Source organism: Lissotriton vulgaris, chromosome 2_1, assembly GCF_964263255.1.
Source record: "Lissotriton vulgaris chromosome 2_1, aLisVul1.2, whole genome shotgun sequence".
Taxonomy (NCBI): Eukaryota; Metazoa; Chordata; class Amphibia; order Caudata; family Salamandridae; genus Lissotriton; species Lissotriton vulgaris.
This window is the reverse complement of record NC_141687.1, coordinates 417,208,591-417,233,970: the sequence shown is the minus strand read 5'-3', so window position 1 is coordinate 417,233,970 and position 25,380 is coordinate 417,208,591. Positions and strand designations below refer to the sequence as shown.

The 25,380-nt window shown below is 45.8% G+C and overlaps 1 protein-coding gene across 1 annotated transcript in view; it reads left to right on the top strand.

The window, feature by feature from the left end:
- Positions 1-25,380, top strand: part of PARD3B (par-3 family cell polarity regulator beta) — a 1,965,377-nt gene that overhangs the window by 506,090 nt on the left and 1,433,907 nt on the right. The window contains exon 4 of the mRNA XM_086954074.1: positions 1,710-1,819. Coding sequence (XP_086810200.1) covers positions 1,710-1,819 — 110 coding nt within the window. The remainder of the gene's footprint in view (positions 1-1,709; positions 1,820-25,380) is intronic.

Here is a 25,380-nt window from a genome sequence, read left to right as displayed (position 1 = left end):
CTTGCCTTGTAAACGTTGACTGTGTAAGGCAGCGACAGATATCTAGAGCCGAGGTTAGATGACTCCATGTCATGAGGGACATCCTATTCCAGTCCTAGGCTTTCCTTTCTCAGATAACTATTTTCAGTTGTGTTGGTGCAGTCGGCTTAGCAGAAGTGGCCGAAGTGACAGGGGCATAGCTATCAGTGAAGCCGTTAGTGCAGTGGCACCAGAGCTCCTTGGTGATTTTGGATACCGTGTGCACTTTATTTAACAGAGTTCTTCTTGTGAGTGTCTCCCCAAGGCATGGCTTTGTAGAGCCTTCCAAGGTCCATAGATTTGGGTCACTGCCATATAAAGCGACATTATCACATCCAGCAATGGTCATTAGAAAAACTAGAGTACCAGATGAGGGAAGAGTCAGTGGAAGATGTTAGGGAGAGGAGAATGTGAAAAAAAGAAGGAAGGCGAGAGGAGTGATGGATAGAAAAAGGCATGGGAGAGGAAAGACAAGTAGAATGAGGAATTTTGAGACCCATAAACAGGGCTGTAGCAACCATATGTGTAATAGGTTCCCTGGCGTGTAGGGATATACAGCACCAGTTATCTGGCAAACTTGTAAAAAAAACACATAGGGCTATCTTGCTTGTATTCAGATGTGGCTGGTGTAGGTAAGTGCGTGGGGCAGTGGATCGGGCGGGGGAGGTGGGGAGTCGACAGACGACGGAATAGGTTTTATTTATTTATTAATTAAAATGTACCCATTCCGTCGTCTGTTGACTCCCTCCCCTCCACCCACCTCGCTCATCTGGCCGGCCGCCATGAAATCATTGTTATGCCACTGCCAAGAATAGAAATCCCAAAATGCAATAGGTTGGTGTAGTAAAGTCCGAGACGGGGAAAGTAGTGTCACTGATGTAATGTACTGCCAGGTGGGTTTGTAGAGCGCTGCTTGTCACCCGTCAGGGCATCCAGGCGCTGTGAGGGTAACATGAAGTCATCTGTTAAAGTTAAAGCTGAAGTGCAGAGTCTGCAAACCCCGCAGTGTATGCAAGATACAATCCTGCTGTTCAATGGGGGCCACGCCGCAGCCTTGCAGTAGCGCGTGGTCTGTTGTGTTCGACCAGCAAACATTTGATCTGCTGGGCTGATCTTTCACTCGCAGAGAAAGGTGGATCGCAGAAGCATAAACATGTCTTTTTGTTGTTATTGATTTCTGTCTGGGATTTCACTCGAGAATGACATCATTTTCTTGGTGTTTAATATATTCATATGTCCAGAATAGATGGCTTCAGTAAAAGCCCGCGGGATATTCGAGACGACCACTCGCCTATCAGTTTTTTTTAGCGCGCAAAGGCACACTGCTTAAAAATACAGTACATTAATTGTATTATTTTTGGTGTTCTTTAATGGACGGCCCAGTCCTGCTTCTCTAACAATAGCCACCAATGGGCTTTCTAGAATGTTCCTTTGTTTGGTAAGGTCAGCTGGGTTTTAGGTGTATTGTGACATCATTCTCTGGATGCCTCTTGACAGCCTGGGTTGTTTTCCTTTTGTGTGTTAGATAATGATGTATGACACGTTTAATGTACCCAGAATGCTTCTCACACTCCATCAAAACCGAGGTAAATGAAAAACAACAGTGCTCAAGCCTCCGTGATTGAAACGTTATCTGTCAAGGACTATTCCCCAGGGCTGTGCTGACCTCTGACCTCTCTGTTCCCTCCTAGGCACGCCGCTGCTGGTGAGGCGGAGCAGTGACCCGGCGCTGGGCCCACCTGCCGCCTTCCATCCAGGTGCCTCCCACCCCAGCGAGCTGAGCCCGAAGCCGCCTGTCACGGTAGGGTCCTCGGGGATGACGGGGCTCTGTGAACTCTTTTCAATCCCAGTTTTCTTTGAGCAGTGAAACTTTTCACCAATAAGGTTATGATTACACCTGGTTTGTATTAAGCACGGGTTTGCACAGTGCAGCTATGTAATTTGCCACGGTCTACAAATGGTCCTCGTAGCTTATGGTATACATTAATTGTTTTTTTTAATCGAGTACACAACTTATTAAAACAATATTAGCTTCCCAGGCTGTGATTTATGTTTCTGGTTAGGTTCACGATATTGGATTTGACAGACTTGCATGAAATGACCCTCTCGACTCCTGGACATCCGGGCCAGGTGTCAAGCATACTAGAAAAATAAGGATGTACAGCTTAATATTTTAATGCAGCATGTGCACTGTCATGAAAGGCACTCTTGAATCTGATCTGTTGCCTAGCTCCATTTTCCTGCCCTCTGTCACCACACCACTGTGTCCGTCCTTCCTCTGCTCACAAAAGACGATGGGAATCCGGGTACGATTGAAAAACAAAATCTGGGGGAAATGGTCAAATCCGCTCCCAGCAGCAGTAGCGGGTACAAGAACTGAGCCATAAAGGCATGTTTGGGACATATGGCCTAAGGGCCACAGCTGCTGATTCTGGAACCGAGGAACCAGTTGAGTACCTGCCTCTGCTCAACATTCTGTGATTCGGGGAAATTACTTAATCTCCGCATACATAAAAAGAAAAGAATGTATTAATTAATCTGATGCTCAAATGAAGTACTCTAAAGCCCTAGTTCTAAGTTTGCCCAATATAAAACTGCAAAAAAAAAGAAATGGATATAGGAGCCCATCCATTAGTAGGGCTGGACTGGCCTTTTACTCCTTCAAGCATTTATTACCCTATTAAGCTGCTGTCATTGGGGACAGTTTTGAAAGCCCAATGCCTCTGTCACTTTCCCAAAAGGATCAATTGATGGACAGAATGCAGAACAGTGTCATACATTCACCCCAGTACAGAGATATGGGCCTAAATCCCATTTTTTTGCTCACCATGCCATTCAAGTTTGGACCCAGCCATATGCAAATCAGTCTTGCCCCTGTGCCCAGTGTGAACATTCCAGTCCGAACTGACAGGCCAGGTTCTCCCTGGACTTGAAACAAGCATCCTAGGACCGGTTTCATACTTTAACCCCTCATCAGCCAGGATAGCTTGACTCAAGTGACATGGAGAGCAGGGCACCCAGGTCTGGGCATACCTGTCCCACTCGGGGTGACAAATGCAAAAAGAACAATTGATGGACAGAATGCAGATCAATGTCTTCCATTCACCCCAGTACAGAGATCCGGGCCTAAATCCATTGTTTTTTTGCTTTCCCCAGCACCCCAACTTTGATTGCAGAAGAAACAGGAGGGCTTCAAGAGAAAGAGAGTGAGGGAGGGACACGAAGATAACGATTATAGAGAGAGGAGAGGAGAAGGGAATGTATGAATGGAAAGAAAGAGATAGCATGAGGAGAGCAAGGGAGCAGGGCTGATATAAACATCCTCACTAGAGCTGCTTTTAGTTCCCCAGTGCCTCCCCAGTCTATCAGCAAAAGCTGCCCCCTAGCTTGAAGCCTATGCAGGAGATGCCTTAGTGACATTATGGCCAATTCAACTCTAAAGGAAATGGATGTGATCAGTTTTCAGCCAAATCCCTCCATATAAACCCCAGTTCCTGCTTGGCACAGGTTCACCTTGAGGTAGATGGAACTTCCAATATATGTGCTGGGTCTTAGAACCCAATGGTTAAGTATGCCATGACTTGTGATAGTATGTTAAGAAAACATTGGTTCTTACAGGGCCAGATCGGTTGGTATTGCGATGGATCTGGCCCTGTAAGAACCAATCTTTTCTTAAAATCCCCAGGTTTGAATGTTGGGGTTCCCTTGTTTTCTCATTACATGACTTATGATAGGGCCTGCCTCAAGGCAGTTGAGGAGAATCCTTACTAGGCCTTCCCACCTTTACTAAACATGGTCTTGCATATCCCAACAGCAGCAGGTTACAGGCCCATGCCATTCACCACTATTTGCAATGGGGAGTTTTCACAGTTGGCAAAGTTCCTCTTGCTTGCGACTCAAAGCTCCAAGTAGTGCAGATGGATGCTACTTAGACGAGCATCTCGATTGAGCACATTAACTCACTTGTGTTATCTGGAAAGTCTACCCCTGAGCAGCCTCGTTAGGATTCTGTTGCCCCAAATTATCTGTGAAGGTCTGCAGGCATTGTGGATCCCCTATTTCCGCCACAGAGGGTGTGAGAGAGATCCAATAATTCACACCTAGTCTCCTTTTGTGATGTGCACATACTCACACTGAAGGGATTGAATTTGTGTGAGGAGGGGCCGATGGGAGTAAACGTCACTCTGACTATACTGTAGCCCAATGAGGAAGTCTTCACCTTCTATGTGCACATAGCATGCTCTAATACTGCCAGTGCAGATAGCAACCTGGTTGTGAAATACTGGCCAGTAAACTGCACATATAATAATTGCACCCATTCTAAATGCACTCTAACTGACTGTGCACTGGTTAGCCCAGGCCAATAGCACCAGCAGCAACCTAGTGGTAAATGTCACGGATAACCAAAGAGCAGTGTCATTTTCCATATGCTTTTTAATGGGAGTTTGTGCTAACATCGGCCCAAATTGCACTTTAAGCATTACCTTACAGATTTATTTTGTCATTTTAAAAATGACGAGAATTCGTTTTGTCTGGTATCATTATGGTCAGAGAAGGAGAATGTTGAAGTTTGAGAGCAAATAATTTTGAGCAGTTTCTTAGGTCTGTTCTTGGAAAGATTGATTTTAGAGTTGAATTGGGAATCTTCATCAAGCAGAGTTGAGAATGTGTAACTTCTGTTTACACTGGGAGAGTGTCAGAGGCGATTTTTTTTTTCTTTGCAGCCATTGAGCTTTGAAGCCGGATGAGAATAGGTGCAAGGTGTTGGTTTTGTGCAAGATTTTTTGGAGGGAGTGTTGATTTTATCAACAATGTCTTTCCAATGGTAGAATTGAATTTCTCATAGATGAGTAGCATCACAAGTTCCAGGCAGAGCCAGGGGAGTTCCGCAGATGAGGTAGTCAGGAGATTTGATCGAGTAGTCTGTAGCTATCACCAAGAGTTCTTGTGGTTATCATGAGGCTGTATTGAGGTAGTGGGGAGGAGGAATGGAGATAAGGTATGATATACATGCGAGTCCAAGGTGATTGAATCAAGAATTGAATCTTGTTTCGAGGTGATAAAAGTCTAAAATGGAGCCTTATGCAGAAGTTTTTCCTACAGAATTGAAAGAGAGTGTTAGCTGCCAGGTGCGCAACCGATTCCCAGGTCTGGGCCAGAGTCTTTAGTCTGCCTGAAATTGAACTCTCCAAAAAAGAGCATGTCATAAAGAGTAAGAAGTTTGAAGGCAAGGCGTTCCAGGTCCTCTGCTAGGAAGAGGAGGTGGTTGGCATATATCTGCCAATCTCAGCGTGAACGTGTTGATAAAGAAGCGATTGATTTGAAGGAGTCCAAAATGGAATGACAATCGACTAGGGACTGTTCAACAGTTTTGTGAATGATAGTGCACACAACCCTGTGTTTCTTCCAAGGTGGTCCTGACTGATAGTGGAGTACTTAGGAGGGTGAGTAAGTCTGTGACGTGTTGGGCAGAATAATTGAGGTATGTTTCCCTTAAACAATAAGATTGAGATCATGGTCAAGAATGGTGGTAGATGTTGGTGGAGCCTGCGGCAGCAGATCAGCAGCCGAGGAGGGCAAATTTAGGGTGGGAGTAGGACTGGCGATAGAGAAGGAATTTGGGGTGACATTAATCTTGGTGAATTATGTCAAACAATGGGTCCTGGGAGGAGGGTGGTCTTTCCTTCAGCAATGGATTATGGTCAGTGGGTGGGATTAGGACGGCTGTAGCAGGGTTTAAGGGAGGTGGGGAGCATTAGTGTGACACACAAGGACGAGGGGTAAGAAGATTAAGAGCAGATTTTAAACTGGAGTGTTGATGGGGAACAACATTTTATTTTTGTGGATAGATCCAGAGAGAGAAGCTGAGATAGAGATGGAAATTGGACGATAGAGGGTTGGTAATCAGAAGAGGAGAAAGTCAGAATTAATGATTGATATTTGAGTTGGAGGAGAATGTGTACCTTGATGAACAGAGAGGATGGATGGGGGTGTAGAGGGGTACATGGTAGCCTTTTTACCACAAAACAGGGGTGGAGCGGGAGGAGACATAGTTGCATTGGTCATTGCAGACAGCTTAGATGAAGGCACATTATCTGCTCAAAGGTGTGTGTTCTCATTTGGGTGGGTGGAGGGCAGTTCCTGGTGGTAAAACTAGGAAGCAATTGGGACAGCTAGCTAGGGTCACGGATTCAGAGATCTCACAAAAGTGTCAGGGTGTGCAGAAGCCTGGTTCCACGATCAAGCTTTTAGACTTTTTTCTACAGGACTCTGAAGCCAACATTGCATGTTTTAAAATCATCTTCCACATTGCTCCCTCTAACAAAACGTGCCACAATTCTTTCCTTACAATATAGGCAGCTGTCACCCAACTCAACTTATATACCTGTGTGTTGCCAAATCTGCCAGAAGCTGACCCTGTAAAAATAGATGAATAAGTGAGATTTAGAACTTTGTATCTCTCTTATATCCTTTACCTCCCTAAATACAGAAGCCTCGTGCTCTTGTGAAGGAGCATGGGTTCCAGGTGTCGCCACTCCTGCAGACTTCTCATTGGTCAGAAAGGGTAGACTCAAACTGTTTTTTGCTTGTATGAATTAATCACTTCATAGTTATACTTGCGTGGCACAGTTCCGAAAAAACCAGGCGTATGGACCTAGTCTGCATGGAATGCACCTCGGACGGTGAGCATCGGAGAAAACCTGGACGGTGCACTCAGCTATGTGATCTAATTCATGGTCCAAAGTAGTGCCTGCTTCCCATGATGGTGCGCTCAAGGCGGGCAAAGCTACCACTGTTTTGGGACCAACCCCCACAGTAACAAAACATTCACCAGTTTGAAGGCTCGTCTAGGCGAGAAAGAGTGTTCTAGAGTTCGAGTGTTGTCACAAATCCCTTGCTCTACTTCCAATGCCTTACTACGCCTTTGTTTACACCAGTCTTTCTTGGAAGAGAAACGAGACACATATATCAGATACAAGATAATTGCTTTCAAAATGGTAACTGCATTCCCCTTTCACTCGGCACGTGTTTGCAAGGTATGACTAGCAAACCTTTGCAACAAATCAAAAACACATTAGACTTTGCTGTGATTTTAAAGTATCAATTCTTGCAGTCATGTGTCAGACGTGAAAGGCCGTGTTACAGAGCTCCAAGGACCTGGCTCTGTGTGTGCACCTTGCATTATATACCATACAATGCATGCCACCACTCCGAGATAAGACCCGCTGCTCACATCTATGGAAAGCTTTGTCCTCCTTTCTTCAGGAGTCAGAGAGAGAAATGACTGCAAAAAGAACATAAAGCGAATTATCATGTGATTTAACAGCACTTCACCACACCAAAGGGTTCTTTTTTTGGGGCCCAGAGATTCAATAACAGCGATAGCATGTGCTACCCCAGCTGTGCAAGCTGTACCGTGATAAGACTGAGAAACAGGAGACTGCATGGCGAATTCGCCATCCTTTCCTTTTGAGTGCCTTTTGTTTTTCAGTGATAACCCTTCACCCTAGAATTAAGCATGTCCATCCGGGCCAAAGATGAATGCATCGCCTCTCCTGCAGGACAGGTTCCTGTTGGTTTCGCCCGTCTGGTGCCTTTGTAAACACCGCAGAGAAGGGGATGCGCGAGACAGCCGGGGCGCCTGGGGCAGGACATGGCAGAGCCTATTACACGGACAGATCGGGGCTGTCTGCACGGCTGGGACAGGCTTCCTTATTGGAACTAATAAGCTTTGGACCCGAGGTGGGTTCTCTTTTGTTTGACATTTTCCCAGTGACTCAAAACGATGCCAACGTGGCATATTGTAGTAATAATGGGATCTGATTGGTGAGTCGTGCAATGCTTTCGTCGCCTTTGTGTGCCAGGAAAAGGCTCGTTAAACAACGAAGCGTTGATTGCCATTCTGGCTTCCCCGAAAAGCTGGCGTGCGGAATACTTGACTTCAAAGGGGGTGCAATTCAGATTTCCATGGTGGGGAAAGGGGCTGTGTGAGACAAAACGAGAAGCTAGCTCGTGGTAACACTAGGCAGACTGGAGCATTCTGTGACCTTCAGCCAGTCTGGGTTGAAGTTTTGTTTATAGGCCTTGGTGACACAACCCTTGGTGGAAGAGTCATCCAAAGTCGTCCTTTTCATAGACGATATTCGTGCAAATACTGAAATAATAACATTAAATCTTCGGGTAAGAATTAAAATGCTTCCTTTGACTGGCATTTGTGCATTCTTCTAGTGTTTTTCAAAGCAGCAGCCCATGTGTAAAGGAAGATCCTTCTTTCAGGGTCAGTCTTCCAAACAAATGGTTGTCTGTGCAGCACCGAGTGTGGCCTAGTTACGATGGTTCATTCTCACCCGGTGTTCCATCACCGAGGCCAACGGTATCCTGGGATTGAGATTTACCAACCACTGACAACCTCCTAGATGCGTGGGGAAGGACCATGTACACAAATGGCAGAGGGGTTAGCACAAAAATGTAGTTAAGCCCATTCTGATTTTTTGATGTGTGTGAGCTGGATGCTCGCGGTACCTCAGAGAAGGTGCAGGGGAGCCCCAGTAGGGAAGCACCACAAATGTCTCTAGTTCCCTCAGAGGCTAAGGAGGAACAGGTGCAGCTGCTCGAGGTCTTCCCGCTTCTTACACCAGGACTTACCGACTCACTGTTACTTTACATCAAGTCTGGATCCCCTTGCGAACCATGTGCTGTACAAACCCTGCAATTGGTAGCTGGTACAGTTTCTCCCACCCTCACCACGATCATGACCACTGCTGTTATGGCAATACACTATCCAAGTACGCGGAAAGAGGCCGTTATTAGATCCTTACTGAAGAAACCTAATCTAGATCCCAATGACCTCAAGAATCACAGGCCAATATCACTGATGATGGTCCCAGCTAAGATCCTGGAGAAGCACCTCAATCAATCTCTGATGAGGTATGCAGAGGAACCGGATCGACTGGATGTTTTGCAGTATGGCTTTCGTAGCAATCACGCGATTGAAACTGCCTTGGCAGCTGTAACGGACATCATCAGACGCTTAGTTGATGAAGGGAAGGCTGCAGCACTGATCCTGTTGGATCTCTCTGGGTCTTTCGACACCATCTCTCCCTCATTGCGGACGGAGCGCTTGAGGACACTGGGTATCAGAGACAGAGCTCTGAACCTGCTGTCCTCCTTTCTTTCGGGTAGATCACAGAGGATTGCTCTCAATCATTTCCACTCTGAACCTTTTTCACTGCCTTGTGTGGTTCAGTTGGGCTCCTCTCTGAGCCTTACATTATCTGTGTATTTACCCACTGGTCAAACTCAGTCGTTCTTTTGGATTGAAGGCACGCATAATTGTGTCCTTCTCCATAGACTCCGAGGAGTTGGCAGCTAATTTTAATTGTTGTGTGACGGCTGTAGCCACATGGATGGGCAAGAACTACCTGAAACTTAATAGTGATAAGACGTAGGTCTTGCCCTTTGGCTGCACATCTCCAGTCTGCAATAGCACTTGGTGGCCTGATACTTTAGGTACCCTACCGAGGCCATTCAAATAGTGAATAATCTGGGCATTATCTTGGATGGCAAGCTGTCATTGGACAGCCAGGTCAATCGTACAGTGTCAACCTGTTTTTGGATGATTAAAATGTTGAGGCAAAGTTTTCCTTACATGACCATTCCGGTTCGTAAACCGTTCGGGCTTGCTCTGGTGACCTCTAGGGTAGACCATTGTAATGCACTCTACTTCAAGGCCAATTTGACGACCATTGCAAAACTTCATTGGTGCAGAATGCGGCAGCTAGACTCATGCTGGGCATTCCTGAGCTGCAGTCAGCATCAAAAGGTCTAGGTGATCTGCATTGGCTTTTGACAGAGAAGCATATATCGTTTAACACACTCTATTGTTCATAAATCCCTCTACTCTGCAAGTCCAGTGGACATTAAAGCCATGTTCCAATAGTATGTACAAGCCAGAAACCTCCGCTCTTCAGCCTGCAAGCAGGTAATTGTTCCCAGAGTCTGTAGGAAGAAATGGGGAGGCAGGGCCTTTTCGGTTGTGGCTGCAAGGCTATGGAACAGTCTACCCCTCAATCTTTCCTCCATAAAGCTACATCTTCCTTTTAGAAAGGCATTAGGAACCTGGCTCTTTACACTTTTGCAAGGCATACTCGATCTGGGAATCTTTTCTCTTCCCTTTTTTTCCAGTTCTTGCCAAGCAGCCCAGTAGGACTAAAGCGCCTTGACACCCATGGGCATTTGCTGTGCTCTAGAAACCAAAATCATCATCATGTGTCACAAGTACTGAAAAAAGCTGTAGTTTAGCCTTATGTCTGTGCTGGCCAAAGCAGGATGATTTCATATAACTTTTATCTAATGTGGTCTTGTCATGTAATTGTATTTCCTTTTTGTTGGAAAATGAGGCAGCATCTGTGAGGCCTGCACAAATATCATGACTACATTTTTCCTTCACTGGGAACCAAACACACAATTGAAGCGCCTGACTCTCAGAGGGTAGCGTTGCAGAGCAGGCTGAGGCTTACTCAAGGGAGATGGTGTGGGCTAGTAATCTCCGTTTGCCGGTGCGCAAAAATAACACTCAATAATTGATTGTCCAGTCTGTACTTTGCTTTATAAAAGTAAGAGTACAGTTATTAAACACACACACTACTCAATACTATGCACCAATTTACAAATATACATAAGCTGTTGGAATTACTTTGTGACATTGCATAACATCTCCACCCCTCCCTCAGGGGGGTGGGGTCTAGTACCACCACTCCCATGTATGCACATCATCTTGCCGCCAATTCAGTTAGTTGAACATAGATTGGAGCCAGGGCCCTGCGCACTGGCACCATCCCAGTGGCGCCCCACCCCATTACTTCAACAGCATTAAAAAGGGGTATACCTGCCTTGGTGACACATGACCCTGACTGAGCTTCTCCTACTGACCATAACATATGCACCTCTATATCTTAAGGACTAGCAGTCTGGGGTCTTCACCTAAGTGCAGCAGCAAGAATACATGTTTAAGCACACTTTAGAATGACAGTACTCAGCACATTTGTGGATCATTAGAATGCATTGCTATTACAGCACCTAAAGGCATCACAGATTAAATCACAGGATTACGAATATACAGCCAGACACCCTAGCAGGAATGTCTGACAACATAACCCCACTTTGCTTATGACATCACCTCACACCAGTACTACATATTACACATGTGACCTTCAGTCCCTCTAAAATAAATAATGTTAGTAAATGCATTTCTGGTGCAATTACACCTCTTCACCTCCAGGGGATGCCCTTCTCCAGACATCCCCAACTCAGCCCTTCACTCCATGATGCACTTCTCAACCCTCCTCCAGCTGTAGAACGAAAGTTCCAGCCCAAGAGGAGTTAACATGCTGGCTGAGCCCTTGAGGGGTTATTCTTTTTAAGTCCCCATGTGACTTAGGGTGGGACTTCTCTTCATACTGGCGGGAGACTGCGCTTCTCCAGCAGCTCCCCCAGCACCTTTGCACACCTATGAGGGTGACCGCCTCCTCTGGGGACCACTAAGCACAAAAAAACTATCAATTTCCAGTTGCTTGGCAAGGCATTGTGGGCCGCTTCATGCTCCTCTTTATGAATATGAGAGCAGCGGCTCTCCCGCTGTGCCGGGGAGAGCTGCAATCAACTTCGTGGCGCTTTGCGCCACCTCCACTCTTCGGTGTGGGACCGTCCGACCCAGACCCCCAGGTGAGGGTTTTGATATCCGGGAAACCCACCGCCGGCCGCTACTGCCGCCACTGGTTGGGGGGCCCGGTCCCACCCGGGCCCCAACTGCCGACTCCTTTGTTCTGGGGGTCCCGGTCCCACCCGGGACCCCCGCACACCGACCTTGGCGCTCCCCGGCATCGGTTTCGGAAGGGAGCCCGGGTGGGCTCCTGGCACACCGCTTAGCATTTTCACAGGGTGCGCGACGGTGCACCTCCACTTGTCTTCTTTGGTGGGCAGCCCCCGGGACCGGACCCACGCCATGGGCACATTCAAAACCGACGACGGAGACCCATGCGCTTCGTTGTCAGTCTTCTGGGAGGTAAAAGGTCGCGTACCTTTGGGGGGCATATCTCGGCCCCCAGGGGTCCGATCCTTTCCATTTACGCGTCTTCTTGCTCCTGGTGGTGCACCCCAGCCACTGGGAGCACTCTCCTTCGCCCTCAGGGTCTCCAAGAGGATGCATTCTGCAGGGAGCGGTCTTCACTAGCTCCCTGCGCCAGCCTTTCACCTGGCTCTCCTCCTGGGCCTCTCTTTTTTCTGCGCAGAGGCCCCTGCTTCTGCGCACTGGTGCTGGGCTCTACTTCTGGCTCTGTTAGGGCCCTAGGGGGCAGTCAGGCTTCAGCACCTTCCGCCTCAGCAGACCACACCCGAGAGAGAGCTTCTCTTCCTGTGCAAGTTCTTTTAAGAATTTGGGGAGGGGCAAGGCAGGAAGTCTCTGTTTGCCCTATCACACAGCGTCACATCACTTCCCTGCTCCCTCCTTCTTGTCCAGCCTCTGGGTTTGTTCAAAATGGCGTCGTCCAGTGTCTCTGCCCACATGGTCCCCTTCCCCCAGGGCTGCCTTCCCCTTGGTTCAGCTCGGTGCCTGGCACCCAGTGACAGCTGCTGATGGATTAGCCTGTAGCTCCACCTACCTTCTCTCCTTGGAGGGAAGATCTTCCCTCTGGGAAGAAAGGTCTAACCTGCGAGGGCCAGATCCCAGCCAGTGACTCAGAGAAATATGACATTTGTGGATGACCCAAAATCAGTACAAATATGACTTTAGACTCTGCAGAATCCCTCTTTTCACATCCGCAACAGTGGACTTTTGTGAGTGTCTGGAATCTGTAGGCCTTAGGAAAGTAAAATTAACACATGTGCACCCTATCCCCATAAGAGAATATTGGAATACACACTGTAAAGCACACGGACTTTCCCTGGCATGTTTCTTCCCACTGTATAAAGCCTATTCCATGTCACCACTCCATTCTGCATAAGTCCCGCCCTACCAGTCTATCTGTACCTGCTCCTTGGCTGCGCACGCTTGGAATCTACCCTGCGCAGTCCCTTCACGTGTGCACACGCATATACACCTGTGTCTGCATGTAACCAGCCCGGTGTCCCTTACTCCAGCTGCTGCGCAGTGGCCTGGTCAAGCCAGGGGGACACCAGTAAAAATCCCCATGCAGTCTCTTACATCCTGAGTTCACTGTGGGTGAGTCCCAATTTATGAGGCTCCCCCCTAGTAAAAGCTCAACAATTAGGTGCTCAAAAAGCAAAAAATCTAGGCGGCCCATAGTATCAGAACCACCTTCTAACACTTTTACATAGTTGTCCTGTAGGCTAGCAAGGCTTTGTTTAGTGACTCTTCTGATAATCTAGGTAGGCATAAGCTAGCTTGTGCTAGCCTACCCAAACCACAAATCTAAATACTCAGAAGAATCCTCACAGTTGGGTAGCCACACCCTGAGTTTGAAGAAGTTTGGCCATGTAACCTCTTCCCTTCTTCCCTGGGTTGTCTGCATCAGCCCCTTAAACAACCAACAACTCTCTTCTAAATGGAAAGAACCATTCAATTTGGCAACATTGCGACAGAAGAGAAACATGTATCTTGGCAGTTAGGCAACATTCTGTCCCTTTCTCAACTACCCAGGTCTCAGAAGTAGCTATGAGGTAGGAATTGCGTTAGTGTTGTCTTTGAAATAAATAAATATCCCTAAGACTGACGTACTGTAGTCATGGCACCATTTATAACCTCAACAAGCATTGGCAAAAATATATTGGTGATGTTGTACACCATCAAGGCTGCTGTTTAGCATGGCTAAACGTTAGTGGGGTAGAAGAAAGTAGCGTGGAGCTGAGGGTCTTACAGCAGAGGGTCTTAGAGCGGAGTGTCTTAGAGCAGAGTATCTTAGAGTGTTGTGGAGGAATTAGAGTGAAAGGGGGTAGTATGGAGTGGCATAGAGTGGGGAGTAGAGTGTTGTGAAAGGGCACGGAAAGGCATGGAGTTAAGTGGCCTAAAGAGATTTGCATAGAGTGTTGTAGAACAGAGTGGAGTAGAGTGTTGTGGAATGGAATGGAGTGTCGTCGAGTGAAGTGATTTTGAGTGTAGTGTCGTCGAGTGTTGTAGAGTAGAGTCTCATGGAGTGATATAGAGAGTAGTAGAGTGTAGTGGCATAGAGTGGCGTAGAGTAGGATAGTGGAGTAGTGTGTTACAGTAGAATGGAGTAAAGTGATTAGGAACAGCAATTGAGTTGTGTTAAGTGGAGTAGAGTGGAGTGGCGTAGTAGAGTGCCATGGCGTAGTGGAGTAGTGTGTCATAGAGTAAAGTGGTGTGGAGTGGCATAGAGCGGCGTAGACTGGAGTACAGTTTGTAGAGTGGAGTGGCTTGCTATAGAGTCGAGTGAAGTAGCGTTTTGTACTGGGGTGTGTCATAGTGTGTCTTCGAGTGCAGGAGCATAGAGTGAAGATTAACATTTCTCTAAGTTCTGCTGCACCTTTATTTATAAATTTTTATATAGCGCGAACATGACCCACGGGGTATCAGAGCGCTTTACAATAAAAGAACACACATGGTTGAGGTGGTATACAAAACAATCAAATTTGTCAAATAATGCAATAGCAATATAGAATATATACATAACAAACATAGAGGACCCAGATTCTGCAGGACGTTGTACAATTGACAGTTAATGAACGTTAGGAGATTGTGTTAGCAAACATACATATTATAACTTCTAACAATTCAAAGTTGAAGTACAAAATGTTTAGATGTCCGGGCGTATCCAAACCCAACTAAGCATTAGACAACATACAGTTATAGAGCGGAAAGGGCTGTTATATAAATCTTACAAACGGTAGACTATACCAATCCATCTTAGATAGGTAGTGGTGAAAGAATCTTAGAGATGACTCAGTGACCTCCTATAATTAAAACTTAGGAGATTAATTTGTTCATTAATAGTCTTTTTACTTCCTTTTTAAATGCAGTAAAGGAAGTGATTCCATGCACTCGAGGAGGTAAAGAGTTCCAGATCTTTGGTGCAATCCCTGAGAAAGCTCTACAGCCTGTTCTCTTCAAATGGAAGGATTGAGGTTTCAGAAGGAAAGAGCTTGCACTTCGTAGTTGTCTACATCCTCCAAACCTTTCTAGCTTTAGCGCCAAGTAACTGGGTGTATTGTTGTGAATTGCTTTGTGCGTCATGCGCGCCACTTTAAGGTGTATTCTTGCCCCGTAAGGCAACCAATTCAGTGCTTTCAAGGTTGGTGATATGTGACTTTTTCTTTTGGTTCCAGATACCAATCTAGCTGCCGCATTCAATGCTGCTCTCAGCGGGGCCAACTTGTATTTAGGGAGACCACAGAGGGTGGTGCTTCCATAGTCTAATCTTGGCAGTACTAGGGCTTGTACTGCAATTTTCAGATCTGCCTGAGAGAGGAAGGGTTTGAGTTTCCTTAATATACTCATCTTGTGATTAGCTCCCTTGGTGGTCATAGAGATGTGCGACTTCATATTCAAATGGAGATACCTAGGGATTTTGCTGAGTCAAAGATGAGGAGGACACAGTCAAAGATCAAATATAGATAATTGTCATTTTTTAGGGCAGTGCATTTTTTGAACATGCAAATACATTGTATAACATTGATCTAAAATACCACGCTTTCTGGAGAAGTATCATGCAACAATTTGAGAGGGCACATCTTTCTCATTTTATGGGTCTGGCTCATCCTCCCTCAAGGTTCGCAGCTGGATAAAACAAAGATGTTTGACATACAAGTAAAGGACTTAAAGAGTATATGGGTTGGTGGCATGTAGACGAGGCAGGGAGCTTCTACGCATATAAGAATGCATGCTGAATTGGAAGAAGTCTCTACCACAAGTTGCTGTAATTATTCAATATTTTCCCAGGCAAGATGGATCACGTGTTACAAAATTACAAATAGGAGAGAGAGCAAAGCTGCTGTGAAAGGGAGCTCTACATTATTCTTGTTTTACACTTAATGACGTCAACCTTCTGATTTGATCGCTTGTCACCCGATGTTGTAGTGCTGTAATGATATCAGTCTTAGGTTTGTTCCCCTTCCTCATCACACACATAGGTAGAGTACGTGCTTTTTTAATGTGCTTTGCAAAATCCACTTATTCTACTTATGGGCTGATGAAAATCTGTCTGACACAGTGTGTCAGGCTTGTTCACAAGTGTACGAAATTGTAGGATGCACCTCACAATGCCACAGGCAATGTTTTATTTTTTCTCTACTAAGCGTGATGCTGGTACCTTGTTTGAGATGGAGTTTTGTTAACTCCCGGGTTAGATTGGATCAGCAGTCAAAGCCTTGCTCAGAGGAGACACCGCCGCCAAGTGTGATATTGATTATGGAATAACTCAGCTGTTGCCTCACTATCAGGATGGATATCAAGCCGCTGTAGTCACTTTCTTAATGAAATCAACACTTTAATTATTTATACACGGTAAGATGTAGAACTAAGAAGTAGAAATCACTACTTCTGACCACACAGATTATCAACAATCAGTGCAATACTACTACACTGGGTCTGAAGTGACAATCTGAACGTACACTGTGACCACCACAGTGATCGCAAGTTCAAAATGCGGCTTGTGACCCTCCAGACAAAAGTAGGACTCCCACTGTCCTGTTCTGTCATTAATGATCACTGTCTTTAGGGAAGTGATAAACAAGAGATCATATAATGAATGTAGCCCCTGGAGAAATTAGCCACTCCCAAGTTATTATCTAAATTCCATATATTCACATTTGAAAGTTATTTAACTGTGAATCCTGCGTTATGCTTTACCTCTGGGATTTTCACTGTACTTTAATATGTGCTAGTCTGCTAGTGATACCAAGGGATCACCTGCAAATCCAGTTAAGGCACATTTTGGAGTTGAGCGTGGGCAGAGTTCGAACCTTCTGGAGCAACCGGAGTTGTGAATCTCCACCCACAGAAAATGCATGTGTTGTTCTATTCATATCACCATGAAGTCACCAAAGGTTTAGTTAGCGGGAATACATGCTTGCACATGAATAATCATTTCTATTGTGCTGTGCTGTTGTAGAAGAGTGTGCGTTTGCACGGCCAAAGAAGTTTACTGACTGCACTAGAAACGTATTACACCCCTTGGTCATTCCCTCACCCCCCTTCAATGTACATAAGCTATAGTGGGACAGTATGCGATTCAGCCATGTCCAGAGTACTTGTCCTACAAGTGTTATCTGTTCCCTGCACCTACGAGGCATATTAGAAGCTGGTTTCTATACAAACGCCTAGCTACATGTCAGATTTAATGAAGACTGTCACCATCGTTGCACAAATGACCAGTGTCATCCTTGTTTCCGGATTAGTTCCAGAGTGATTGTGTGCCTTTGTAATGTATGCTTTGTGAAGCAATCTGACTCCAGTACTGTGAATGTTGATTCAGGCGCGAGCAGCGGTGTGTGATAGTGGGAAGCAAAGGCAAGTCGTTTCTGCACCCCAACACCCTTGTGGCTTGTCTGGATTCTCTCTCTGGGAGCCTGTAGCCCGTGCAGCTCCCAAGCCAGTCTATGGTCCAGAATAATACGGATCATCCAGGGCTTTCTGCGAGCTCTGAATCCGAATAGGAAGCAAGCTGCCGGAGAGCTGAACACTTCCTCAGCTAGACATGATCGGGGGGACCTCTAGAATGGGCTCAGGGACTCTTCATCTGATACCTGGCCCACTGTAGGCTTGTGCTCACTGCCACACTGGATAGCTGTCCCACAAACTTTAAATAAACGTGGGCACAAAGAGAGCATGGACTCAACAGCGGTACTTGCACTTTAAGTTGATCTGGGCAGCGCTACTCTGATATCTAATGAGGGAAGTAAAGGGTCTCTGAACACCATGGACCTCCTGAAGGCTTCCCTGTAGGTGGGGTCTGCAGCAGGAATGTTCAACTGGAACATCAAGGTTATTCTGAGCATTGAGTAGACAGGCCGCACTCCGCTCCATGTTCAGAAAGACATACAGCGGGTATGCATCAGTGTAGTTCTGGAAAGTGCTGAAGATTGGCTTTGGCCTACATTCACAGCCCTTGACATTTTATCTGTAGTCCACTGCTGATCATTTCAGGTGCGTGTTTACAGGTTAAAAGTTCAACCAGTCAGGATGAGGGAGGTTTTGTTTATTGATCCAGACATTTTAGAGGCTGTTCCTATGTAACACTAGGTATGTATACTCTACAGGGTTCGACGCTGGTACGATAACCTGTGTATCTCATCGAACAAGGCCCTTGTGCCAAGGAGCAAGGTGAGGCTAGAGGAGTGAACGAGGGGCGGGGTGGAGGTGATGACTGATATGTATGTGTCCAGGCTCCACCCTCCTTCTCACACACTGCATTCAAGCAACAAGAGGCTCCTGATCTTGTAAGGGTGAGGTGTGCCAATGTGGCTCGCAATCATACTCGCAGCCACAATTGTTATGATGTTCATGAACATTATATAATCACAGTTCAGGTAATACTTGCAAAGAGTAATTTTCATCGTAGGAAAAAGTAAAGTAATGATCACAAAAATGTACACAACCAGGCATCACTGAACTAAATATGGATGGGGGGCCAGTAGAAAAGACCCCCAAACTGTAGAATTCCTGCCACCAGCCAAGACCTAGGGTAAAGTGCTGAAGTGAAGGGTGCTGTTCAGATTCTTGGGAGAAGGTATTTACTCAGTCCCTAGACTTGATCATGGACCAGTGGTTGCCAATCGGGCTTGGCGTTTGTCTTCGATCATCCCTATCACTTGATGAGTGGGTTCTACTGCAGAGAATGAATACAAAAACCATCTAGAAATATGAGAAAAGCACAACCATCAGAGAAAAAGAAAGTGCTACCTCTTTGGCATTGCTAATATAGCTAAGCAATTTGCTAAAAGACACATGTATACCAACTTTAGTAGCAACTTTAGTACATATGTCAGATAGAGGCCTATGTTACTGATTACAAGTTTACAAGGACATATTCATGTATTAGGTTTGGCTAAATTAATTTTGCTTGTGTCTTTTGGAGGAAAAGGAAAAGTGCTTGTGGCGTCTAAATTGAAAATATTTGTGTTTGCTGGTAGTTCTTGCACCGCGATAATGTAGTAGTATCTGCTGGTTTTGTCGGAAGTGCTGTTAGAGGGTAATACTTTCCTCACAGAAATCGTTCGAGTTCCGGAATTTAATGTAGTAGATAGTGAACTTTTTACTGTCTGGTACCAGGTTTCCCTCCTGTCTCACCTCAAAGGTTTATTGAGTGGGTCTACACGGAATGTAAACACAGACTAATGAAAGGTTCAGCAGGTCAGCAGAGGGAAATAAATAAAAAGAATTTAGCTGTCAGTTTTTTTATCTCCCGTGTGGCAAAATGCAAACGCGCATTTATGTTTCATAAACAAACTAAATCATCAACGCCAGAAACACTGCCTAGAAACTGAAAAGTGGTAATTATCATTAAAAAACAATTATTGGCTCAAAAGATATGTAAGGCATTGGAAAAAACAAGAAATCTTTAACTTTTTTTTATTAACATCTCTTTCAACACAAACTGTAGTATAGATAAGAAAGATTAAATCCAAAGAGAGGCAATACAGAAGTAAGTTAAAGCCTCAACATATTGAAGATCAAGCATTTGTTTTTTGGTTTACAAAACATCTGTCCACGTAGGCATGTGTTTGGGTACCACAACTATAGCTGCCAAGTTGCATGCATCATGCGTCACACCTTTAGCCAATATTGCCTTTTTAGTCAACTGAATGTTTTTTTTTCTGGGACTTATAGTTTTGCTTTTAACACTTTGTGTGGGAATCCCTGCATGAAAATACCATTTGATAAAACCTGAACTAGTAGGTCCAGGGCACAAGTCGTGGGTGCACACAGGTAGGTGCCTCTACCCACTGTTTTCACAGGGTGGGCTTCCGTCTATCCCGCCAAGAGGTTGGGCCCCACAGAAACATGCTAATCTTGTCTCGAGGACACATTCAGCAGAGCCTGCACACCATCCTTCCGAGCATCAAGGGGTGGGGCTTATCAGATTCCCGTAACAAAGGTCGATGTTAGGGGGCAATCAGGTCACCTTTTATTGGAGTATCCTGGATGGTAGAAATTGGGGAGCAGCCGAGGTTCGTGCAGGTAACCGCGGTGGGGCCGGGTAAGGGGGAATTTTGAGGGACGATGCCGGGGTAAAATTAATTAATTATTTAATTTTCCCTCCGCCTCGTCCCTCGAAATCCCCCCTTTATTGGCCCCACCACTGTTACCTGCACGGACCATGGACTGCGGCTGCCAGGGAGCCTCACACCTAAATGCAATGGAGGGGAAACAAGCACACGCAGCTTATTACTTCACAGGTACTTGAGAGGCATGCTTTTGACTTTGTTCAGCCCATATATATTTATAAGAGATATGCATGCACTCTAAGAATGCCAGGTGTGTAGGTCTGTTCCAGTATTGACCCAAATAACAATTTACATACCGCTATTTTGTTTTATATACTTTAAAGTGCTGTAGCACTACTCATCCTAATGCAGGGCATCGGAGGTCTTTGCATCAAACGTACACATTATACATTCACAATAAATGACGTGTGTAAATCAATGTGTAGGATGTTTTTAGATAAGACGGTGAGGGATGCAAGGTGTCGGAGCCACATGTCCTTCAGAGCTCACTGTGCTATATTAGGATTGCAATTTATGAACTGCAAGTAACAAGAGGATCTCTTTGTTAAAAGCAGTAACATACATAGCCATTTACATAAAATAAAAATCCGTCATTTGTGTGTTACATAATGTGCCTTGCAGGAGACATATTAACTGCTATGCTACTTTGATTCAAAACTGGGAGTAGACAAAACACAGCTCTCTCCAGAAAATCTTAACCTCCAGAGTTATCTTACCATTATTATATCCCCTTAGATTTAGTTGGCAGCTAACATCTCTGCAGCAGGTGCCTTACCCCATAAGATTTTTTAATATGCAGACTTTGCAACCAATTAACCTCATCAGAGCGTCGAACGTTCAGCGCCCAGTGCTGAACGTTCGGATAACGAATGCTGGCCCGTCGGCCAACGGTCGTGCGCAGCACTGGGGAGGTAGTGCTCGTGACGACCGTTGGCCGACGGCAGCAGTTAAGGGGTTAAGCAGAACATGTTTACTGCCAGTTTCTCCTTGTTGCCAGTTTCTTTGTTGAAGTGTTTTAAGAAATAAATGTGTAAATTGAGGCCCAGATTTTGCGTCAGGGTTGCATCACTTTTTGGGCACAACCCCGAAGCAGTATCTCATTTAAGTATTGTAGTGCACTCAAATGTACTCATGCTAGACCTGCTAAACATATGTGGAGGTCTTAAGATCAGAGGTCACTTCTTGTGCAGTCACTTCATGGGAGGTCATGGGGTGTGATGACACGTGCGATGTCATATTTGTGATGTCACACGCCATGATTGCACATGCATACTGCCTAACTTGTTTATACCCACTCTTCACATTTTTTAGGACTTTACCCTGAGTAGATCTCACATAAGACATAGGGTTATGTGGTAGCAGTTTGTGCCTTCCATGATGCTTCCTTCAGTCTGAATGTGTGTCCTTTGGGTTGCCTGCGGGCATAGATATCTGATTTTGTGTGTGTGCTTTCGCAAGTGTTGTCTGTTGCTCTCTATATGGGTGCGATCTGTAATTGACATGCCCTGTCTGTATGTGTGTGTTTATGTGCACGTGCCTTTGTTTGCTGTGCACCTTTATGTGTTACTTCACTATAGAGAATCCAGACCGCTTGGCTCTGTCAATGCATGTTATTTTTTAGTGAGGATCTATAAGCTGCAAAGGACTAGCTAGACCTCTTGCCTTGGACCCCAGTAAAGAAAGCGGTCTTCTGGAGTGTGCCCTATCAAAGGTCTGTGCAGGGGACAGGTTGAACTCGTGTAGCTAAGAGGAGGAAAAAATAAATGTTTCTTTGCTTCACAAGATGCACCTGAACTAGAAGTTTGACAGCTAGTGTCAAATGGGATGCTGATTAGATGAATCTCATTTTAATAAGTAGCTCCTGTGTATGCATATCTCGGTGCCTGGGGAGGCCCCGGGATGCTGATGATGAGAACGGGAGGCTGTCAGCACACCACTTTTGATGTCTGAAGAGATTATCGCACCTGCATCTGGAAAGGGGAGCTTTGCCGTCAGTGGTGTTAGGTGCTAACAGCAGACTCCAACGAGCTTCTTCTATTGCAGACACGAGGCTTGCAGGACTGAAAATAGCGTCTCCTGCTTCTGACACGAACGTCAACCCATGGACTTGAAATTCAAGCTACCTTGCTTTGGAACAACAAATAACATTCCGATGTTACAATAAGTATATGTGGACTTACCCACCAAGTAGAAACCCCATTGTGTCCTCAAAACTCAGTCCCCACCGGTGCATTGCTTTACTCAGTTCTATCATAGTATATGTTATAAGTCGACTGAAAGGTGCTCAGTCGATCATGCTGTGATCTGGAGGTCTCTGGCTAACAGATGTTGTATGGGCTTGCGGTTTGTGAATCCTGCATGCGCAAGCCCTCATACGATAATTCTCCTGGTAATTACACCCCAAAGTTAACAATACTGGAACTACTTGTAACCCGGGAGATCTAGAATTACAGAGGGACTACAAGTGGGTACCTGTTGGTGCTCTAAGTAATTACATTTATATTGTACTTACTACCCCTGACGAGGCATCCATGCGCTTTTTCAGTGAGTATTAAGCTACTCTGGTACCCAAAAAGGGTTAGTGGTGAATTAGTTTAGGGAAATATTACCACATTGAAGTAGCGTACATGTTATTCTGATAATTGGATTGAAAAAGGATACTGGAGGTATACAAAAGGGATGGTTTTGCATTTATATAGCGCTTGCTACCCCTGACAAGGTGTAGCATACTACTTTGGTACCTAAAGATGATTAGTGGTGAATTAGTATAGGGAAATAGTACATTAATTTGAGCAGAGGACATGTTAGTCTGTTATTTGGATTGAAAAGGATAGTGGAGGGTTAGAAGAGGGAGGGTACTAGAAAGGTATTTTTTTGAGCTCTTAACAGTAGGAGGGGGTTGGGGATGCATAAAGGGGGGGTGTGGGGAAAGAGTCAGGGTTTAGAAAGGCTTGTTTGGAAGATTTGAATAGAAAAAGGTATGATATGATGCAAGGAAGGGTAAAAGAGGGAAGAAGTCTAAAAGGGTCATTATGGAGATCATAGTAGTAGAGTTGGGTTAGGGATGAGTGAGAGAGTGTAGGTAGAGATATATTGAGAGAGATATAGGGCGAGAAATAGAGTAGTGCATTGGAAAGAGTAGTAGAGTGGCATTTGGGATCCATTTTTTGAGTGCTTTCTCCTTGCCCCCCTGTTTTTTTAGTGCCTTCTCCCTGCTTTTCCATTCACCTCGTTCTCACTGCTTTCGCTTTGCTTTTCCCTCCATTTTTAATGCCTTTTCCTCGCTTTCTCCTCATTTTCACTGCTTTCTCTTTGTTTTTTCATGTTTTGAGAGCCTTCTCTTTGCACCTCTAAGAAGGAGTACCACAGGCCACCAAGTTACTACTGCAAGAATTTCCAGCATATCGTAGAGAAGAACTGAATAAATAAATAAGTACTCAGATTTGTATAGCGCGGATAATCACGCATCTAAAGACGCATAAAGAGAACCAGTCTTACATGAACTCTAGAACTCAATACCCAGCTGCCCAAGTACTCCATTAGACCCAGGACATCACCAAAAGCATAGCACTAACGATCATATAGATAGAGGGGAAAAGAGCTTGAAGATCACTTGTGTTGGTCATTGGGAGTGAGAAGGAAGAGCACAAGTAACAGCAGACCAAACTATCCTGCTATGGTTTTACTTGAGCCACTCTTCCATCCTCTAAGTATGTTCCTTTATACAGTGACAACAATGTTGCAAACCTTGTTGCCCCCATGCCATGTCTCCCACGGACAAGCAAATCAACCGCAAAGGGTGCATCACACCTGAGACCAGTCTTAACTCCTTCTGCTTTCTGTAGTTCGCTGGACTGTGGAATGATCTTGGTGTTATGACCGTAGGACTATTAAAAAAATTAATACTCATTCCCACCTGCTGTGAGTTCAAAAGTACATCTCCCAGGTGGCTGCCCTAGAGAGATCTCTGGGTGCATGTGTCTAAATGCCCAAACCAAAAACCGCAGTGTGACGAGGAGGACCCGGACTCGGGCCCTCCAGGCTTACCTTTACCGGTGTCCCCTCTCTTTGCACAGCACACCGACACCTGGAAGACGGCTGACGATTGGTTCAACCCTACACGGGACCCTGAAGAGCCATGTTTCTTTAATTGGGCGGAGCTGGACCCTGAACCCGCCCACCTGCCAGAGGTAAAACAACGCCCAAAGCAGACTCAGGTGTGTGTTACACCCGGAGGGAGTGGAGAGTGGTGGCGTGAGGAGGAAGCAGAGTGGAGTACGGAGGACGGAGAACCAAAGAAGATTTCGATCGAGGAGGAGGAGGGAGAGCAGTGGAGGAGGACGGGAGAGGAGAAGAGCGTGGAACATCGGCTGGAGGAGGCGGGAGAGCAGTGGAGGAGGACGGGAGAGGAGAAGAGCGTGGAACATCGGCTGGAGGAGGCGAGAGAGCAGCGGAGTAGGACGAAGGCAAGAGACGAGGAAGCCATCGAATCACTGACCTGCGGAGCGGAGGGGCGAGAGAACAGACGACCGCGACAAGCCGGGAGGCCAACGGGGAGGCGCATCGCCCAGCCACACTTCTCACGAAGTGTGGCTAGAGCAGGTACGGTCACGGTTCACGGGGTGGGCGAGGCGTAAGTGGGGCAAGCCACCGTGAGACGATACACCCGACACCTGTGCACCAAATCCCCACCCCTCACCTTATCGGCACCGTAACCTATTTTGAGCATGTGTGGTCCCTCACTTCCCTACCCTACACAACCATCAGTATCCTTTGTCTAAATATTGGTTTCTTTCTTTCTGGGGCAGCGTTCCGGACGGGAGTCGAGACGGCAGACACACCCCGGAGGCACCGGGGAATCACGGTGGTTTGGTACTGCTAAACAAGCGGCAGAGGACGCTGAGAACCCGCTCCCTTTCTACAGAGTGCCTGTGCAGAAGAGACGGCAATATAAAACAATAAAACCCTCGTTACCCAGATCCCCTGTGTCCGTGAGTTTATTCGATAACCCGACCAGAAGCTCACACGCAGACAGTGACAAGTTTCTCATTTCCGGTAGATGGCGGCTTATAATGGGAGGTCGCTTAGAGGGGAAGATAATTCACTAGAGCAAACATTAAAAGGGGGTTTTAGAAGCAATCAAAGGTTATAAGCTTCTGTTGG